The sequence below is a fragment of the Rhinolophus sinicus genome, chromosome 14 (genome assembly GCF_057876585.1).
Source record: "Rhinolophus sinicus isolate RSI-liver-muscle chromosome 14, RSI-T2T, whole genome shotgun sequence".
Taxonomy (NCBI): Eukaryota; Metazoa; Chordata; class Mammalia; order Chiroptera; family Rhinolophidae; genus Rhinolophus; species Rhinolophus sinicus.
Window position 1 is genome coordinate 127,775,066 of NC_142514.1, and position 6,000 is coordinate 127,781,065.

General features: G+C 38.6%; 1 protein-coding gene across 1 annotated transcript in view; it reads right to left on the reverse strand.

Annotated features, from left to right (window-relative positions):
• The window catches only part of TYR (tyrosinase), a 90,485-nt gene extending 86,440 nt beyond the window's left edge, over nt 1-4,045 (reverse strand). Inside the window, exon 1 of the mRNA XM_019739563.3 lies at nt 3,166-4,045. Within this exon, the coding sequence (XP_019595122.2) occupies nt 3,166-3,984 (819 nt within the window). The 5' untranslated portion in view covers nt 3,985-4,045. The remainder of the gene's footprint in view (nt 1-3,165) is intronic.
• Nucleotides 4,046-6,000: the final 1,955 nt, after the last annotated feature.

The following is a 6,000-nucleotide window of genomic DNA, read 5'->3' on the forward strand; positions in this document are numbered from 1 at the left end:
ATTTATAAAGCCCAGTGTATGTATATGACATGATCTTGGGCTGGTTGGATATAAAAATAAATGAGAAATTGCCTCTACCATGGTACAACTGGCAGTCTGGTAGCCAAAGATAGGTTTGAAACAATTACATGTACTGAAGAGTTATAGGTGCTATAATATAGATCTGTATAAAGTGTAATGATAGCACGAAAGGACGAGGGCCAATTCTACCTGAGTAAGGGATGTGGATCAGTAAAAGTCGAATGGAGTGTTTTCATTATAACATGAATAAGAAGGACCTGTATCAGTATATCTACACTAGTTGTCTGTGCAATTGAATTTGGACGGAGTCAAAGTGATTACAAGTCAAAATTCACATCCATAAATTAGTGGCTTATTCGATCCCTTCTGAGCCTAAATGGTTCCTTATAAACAGGGAACAACATGGTTGACTTGAAATAGCACTGGAGTTAGAGGCACTGGGTCTGAGTCCTCAACTGTGTGACCTTGGACAACTCTTCCTACATTTTTAGGCCTTTCTATCTTCTTTTATAAAATGTGGGTACTATTAGATACTACTGAGGGTCTCTTAGGCTCAAGAGTTCATAAATGCTATGAATCTCGAAAACCTCTATTTTTGTGTCAAGTGAAAAATATCCGAAATCAAGGGGAGAAATGGAAACTTTGTATCAAAGGGGCCATTAGTCGAGCTAATTTGGAAGGTATAAATGAACTCACTGAGTATGGAAGCTCTGTGATCTCATCTCACATAAAATAGTCTAGTCCTTGATTGGAGCGTTTGATTCAGGCAAAAGCATTTAAACCAGTGGTGTGCTTATTACAGAACCTGAGTTTGTAAAGTGAAGGAGATACTGAAACAATTTCATATTAATTGAATCAGCAATTCTCAGTGCTGGCTGCACGTTAGAATCATATGAGAAGGTTTTAAAAATGTAGATGCCTGGACTTCACAGTGGACGACCTGGAAGTGATTTTTCAGCAGAAGTCGTATGGGTGGAGCTCACGCACTTGATTTTGTTTTGCTTTTGAATGCTCCTTACATGATTTAGATGCTGAGAACTGCTGAATTAAATCAATAAAATAACTGATCTTAATTTTTAAACTACTGTAACCAGAGAGGCTGTGCGAAGGAATGGAAACAAGCCAACTAGAGTTGGGTAACTGTCACTTCACACAGTGATACCACTCACAGTAGGTAGAAAAAATGTTCGTTCATTTCACTTTCCTTATTTAAGCTGTCGATCGCTTGTTTTTCTTCAATGGTCTTTGTCCACTCTATTTCCTGATTTTATTTTTAACACCAGTTACTGCAGAACAGTTTAATCATAGAACAATAGTGAAACCTAATGTTTTAACAGTTTCAGTCCAGTGTTTACCTACTAGACCCAAAAAGTTTTATTTAGAAATAGAACGAGCCATAATCATAAAGAAAAAAAAATAAAGGAAACAATTTCCACTCAATAAATAACAAATGATTAGAAAACAATTACAAACCTAATTCTGGGTCTCGCCAAGTAGCATACATCTCATGTAATTAAATATCAATTAGTATCTATCTAATAAGCTTTAGTGTGGATGTTATAACTTGCTTGGAATTTAGATAATCCTCCAGCCTTTTTGGGTCAAGTGAAGTTGTACAGTTAAGGAAAGCATTATAAGTGACTGAACACCCCACATCCAAGCTTACCAATATTTTAAGCAGTAACAAAGGATGTGAGAGATAGATGAGAGTTTTGTACTTTATAGATTAAGGCAGGAGGTCTGAAGTTTTATTGAAATAGATTTTTTTCCAAGCACATTTTTTCCCAGCCTTTCCTGCACAAATGCACTCATTATTCTTGGTAAATAGCTGATGTTAGTGACACAAGATATTATACAGTGACTATTTTTCAGTGGGCTTCAAGAGGCTCCATTTGGAAGGTGTGTGAACTTAGTTGTGTGGGGGATGGGAAACCATCCACATTTCAAAATTGCAGAGTGTAAGGCACAAATGCAATTCTTCTCATCTTATTTAAATCTTGGGTTTAGTTCCATAATGCACTGCTAGTCAAAAGTGCTGTATTTGAAACGTTGGGAATATGAGCAGAAAAGCATTCCTTCTGCCTTATGGTTTAAAAGGATAAACAATTAAAAGCATATTTCTTTAGTTACCTTTTGCCTCTAAGTGAAGAATTCTGAATAGGAGAAATATAAATTAAATTTCAAAGTAGCAATACCTTATATTTTTCCTCTGAAGTTTGCACATTTTAGGGAAAATTCTAATGCTACCCAATGAACAATGTGAGACAGAATGGGCCAATCCTTTGGTTAAAGACATCATAGCAGTCACATCCTTGGAAATAGCATAGGGTGGTCATGAAGCCAAGCTATCTGAGAACAAATCTTATCTCTGTTACTTTTATCTCTGATCTTATATAAGTTCCCTAATATCTGTAGCTCAGTTTTTAAATCTTTAAGAAGGGGGAAAGTTAGTAAGAGTATTAAATGAGTTAATGCACAAAAACATTTGCAGCACGGCTTCACACATGCTACATGCTCAATGAATATTAGCTATTTTCATTACTTACCTATTTGGGTCTCAGAGTCCTCATATTTTTTTAAAAAGAAGATTTAATCTAAAATAATATTCCCCAAATTTTCCTGATCATAGGACTCACCATAGCCATTTAATATATAATGACTTCCCAGGAACCTTCCCTGAAGATTCTAATCCATGGGTCTGGGATAAGGCCACGGATTTGTATATTTAATATGTGCTCTGTATGAATTTCATGGTGAAGAAAATTTCAGAAACACTGACCTAGATCGTTTATTTAATTATCTAAATATTAACTAATCTATTTATTTAATGAATACTTAATACGCCCTTACCATTTGCCAGTCACTACCTTAGGTGCTGGGGGATACAGTGATGAACTAAGTACTCTATTAGAATTTAGGAACCTAGTAGAAGATATTAGACAAATAACCACACAGATGTCTCTGTAACTATGATAGTGAAGTGTGCTCTAATAGAAAAATACAAGGTATGTTCAGAGCTCTTAATAGGGAATCTTTTCTCCTCTTGCTGAGAGAGATCAGGAGGGAGGTTTATGAAGACTTGCCTGAAGAAGTGATTGCTCAGTTTCCTTTATGCTCTGATATTGTATGTCCAGTACACCTTACCTGCCAGGAGGAGAAGAAGGATGCTGGGCTGAGTAGATTAGGGTTTGCTGCGTTGCGCCCTCCCATGTACTCATCAGTGCAAATTTCACAGTTTTCAGCATCTCTCCAATCCCAGTATGGAATGGTAAAGTTCTCATCCCTTGTCAGTGTCTGGATTTCTTGTTCCCATAGCAACAAGAAGAGTCTGTGCCAAGGCAGAAACCCTGGTGCTTCATGAGCAAAATCAATGTCTTTCCAGATTTCAGATCCCCCAAGCAGCGTGTCCCTTGACACGTAATAATGCATCCAGACAAAGAGGTCATAAATGTTGATGTCATTAAACATGGGTGATGACCCATTATTCATTTGGCCATAGGTGCCTGTGGGGATGACATAGTCTGGGCTGGTAGTATGCTTTGCTAAATTGAGGTAGGCAAGAAATTTGTTCTTCTCTGGCACACTCAAATCAAAGATGTTTCTTCTCACCAAGAGACGCTTCTCTGTGCACTTTGGTCCCCAGAAGCCAAACTTGCAGTTTCCACAGTTGAATCCCATGAAGTTGCCAAAGCACTGGCATGTCCTATTATAAAAGACGGAGGGCCAAGACTCCCGGTCATCCACCCCTGTGAAGGGGAATTGAGGCCCAAGTGGTGCATTGGACAGAACAATGTCCTGACAGGAACCCCTGCCTGAAAGCTGGCCGCAGGGACTCCCGTCACCCCCCCATGGTGGGCAGCATTCCTTCTCCATCAAGTTCTTAGAGGACACACAGGCTCGAGGGAAATGGCCAGTGGAGGCCTGGAGACTCCCCAGCAGGCAGCACAACACAGCCAGTAGCATTCTTCCTCTAGTCCTCACAAGATCTCTCTGAGCTGGGTAATTGAGCCACACAGTTCTCTTTCCAGCTACCCCTACAGTGACTCTCACATGTTCTGGCTTAGACCTATATAACACCACGCCCACCTCTGGCATCAGACACTCTCCGTCTTTATTGTAAGCTTTCGTCTTCTGAAAACCACATGACTAACTTGTCTTCGGAGTTGGCATGTATCCCACCAGTGGGATAGTCCTATGTTAAAGTGAGAAACACTATTCTCCATTAATAGTTTCTTGTGGTTAGGATAATAATAACTAATGTTAATATTAACAATAATAATGGCTGATCTACAGAAATTCAGTTAATTGACTATGAAATTAATGATGATTTTCATTTAAAAATTTGATGTCGTGTCAGGAATAGAGCTTCTCTTATTAACAAAGGTCAGTAAGGGTTAGACATTGTGAGTGTAGGGCAGCTGTTTCTCAGAGACCGTACATGGAGCCACAGCATTTGCAGAAGTCAGCTTTGGAAAAAGAGACTCTTTTCAGAGCCTATTATTGATCTATATATTTATGTATCTGATTATATTGCAGCTTATTTATTTTGTACAAAGTATCAGAAGAAAACAAAATCTTGCTGTTTCTTTTCCCTGATTATCTTGATGTATTTGGCTGTTTGCTAGCTCTCTAACCACACTCATTTTCTGATTATTCCTAAGGATAAGTCACCTTGATAGGTGGATAGTTTGCTTTATTGTGAGGACTTTTACTAGTTAATATTCCAAAGGAATCTCTCTCTCTTTCCCTATCTATCTATCTATCTATCTATCTATCTATCTATCTATCTAAGTACCTACCTATCTCTTTTTTTTTTCCCAATGCTGTAGCCATCTTGTGTCACCCATAATTTCTGGAAATCAAGAATTTATTTGAAATTTTGTTTGCAATATGGTCTTGCAAAGGAATTCTCATTTTAGTGAATTAATAAGGGTTCATATATTTATTCAACAAATATTTATTGATGATATAAATCTTTTCAGGAATTCTTTATCTTGTGTACAGTGAGCTAGATAAATTAAAATGCATAGATAAAAATATAATTTTACCACTTATGCTGATTTTCCAATGAGTAGTATAGATAATAACTATATCAGACTTTCAATGGAGGGGACATCCTTTTGAACTGAAGATCCTGCAGAGTTGCATAATTTTGGATAACAGTATTGAAATGTTATTAAGGGAGTGCCGCTTGAATAAACCTTAAAGGGTGGGCATAAATCGGAAAGGCAAACGAGAATGGAGACACTACTTCAGGTAGGGGAAACTGCAGAGATGGGAGCTATGCTTCAGGTGCAAAGTTAGAGTACTGGTTCAAATAGACTCCCCATGCTATAGGGAATACAACCGGGGATTAAAAACTAAGTGGTTTGAACTAAGGTGAGTTGAAGTTAGAGGAATGAGAGTAGTCAAATCGAAGTTCTGTCTCTGAGACTTCTTTCCTTATCCTGCTCCATACTCAAAGCAGGGTGGTCCCAAGTGAGAAAAGTGAAAGCTCTGAGGAAAGCAGCAGCGCTGGGCTCTTAGCTGCACAGTTCTAGGGAAAGGGCATCACTACGCTGGTGACGTTGCAATTTCAGCCTGTCTGTTCTCTTCCCTTTCTGCTGGAGTTTGTCTCATGGAAAAACATCAAGGATCCTCCATACAATGCTTCTGAGCAGTGTGTGGGTGAAGAGGAAGGGAAGTTTCCATGGAAATGCTGCCTCTGGCTGGGATGGGAAGTCATCACATGATCTCCACAAGGAGGCTTAATCTTTTTTCTTCCTCCTTTCAGAGCCACAAAGAGATTAAAACAGGGCTTCTTGTCCCTGGGGTGTCTTGATGCTGTATTACTTTTAACCATATGGGGCCTTTTGTAGTTCTGTTCCATCTACTTGCAGACAAAATTCAACGTCTCATGTTCAATTTAATTAAGAATTTTGCTTTACACTTGCCCCTCTGTTAGGCTTCTCAGTGAAGGACTCAGAAAGCCTCCACCAC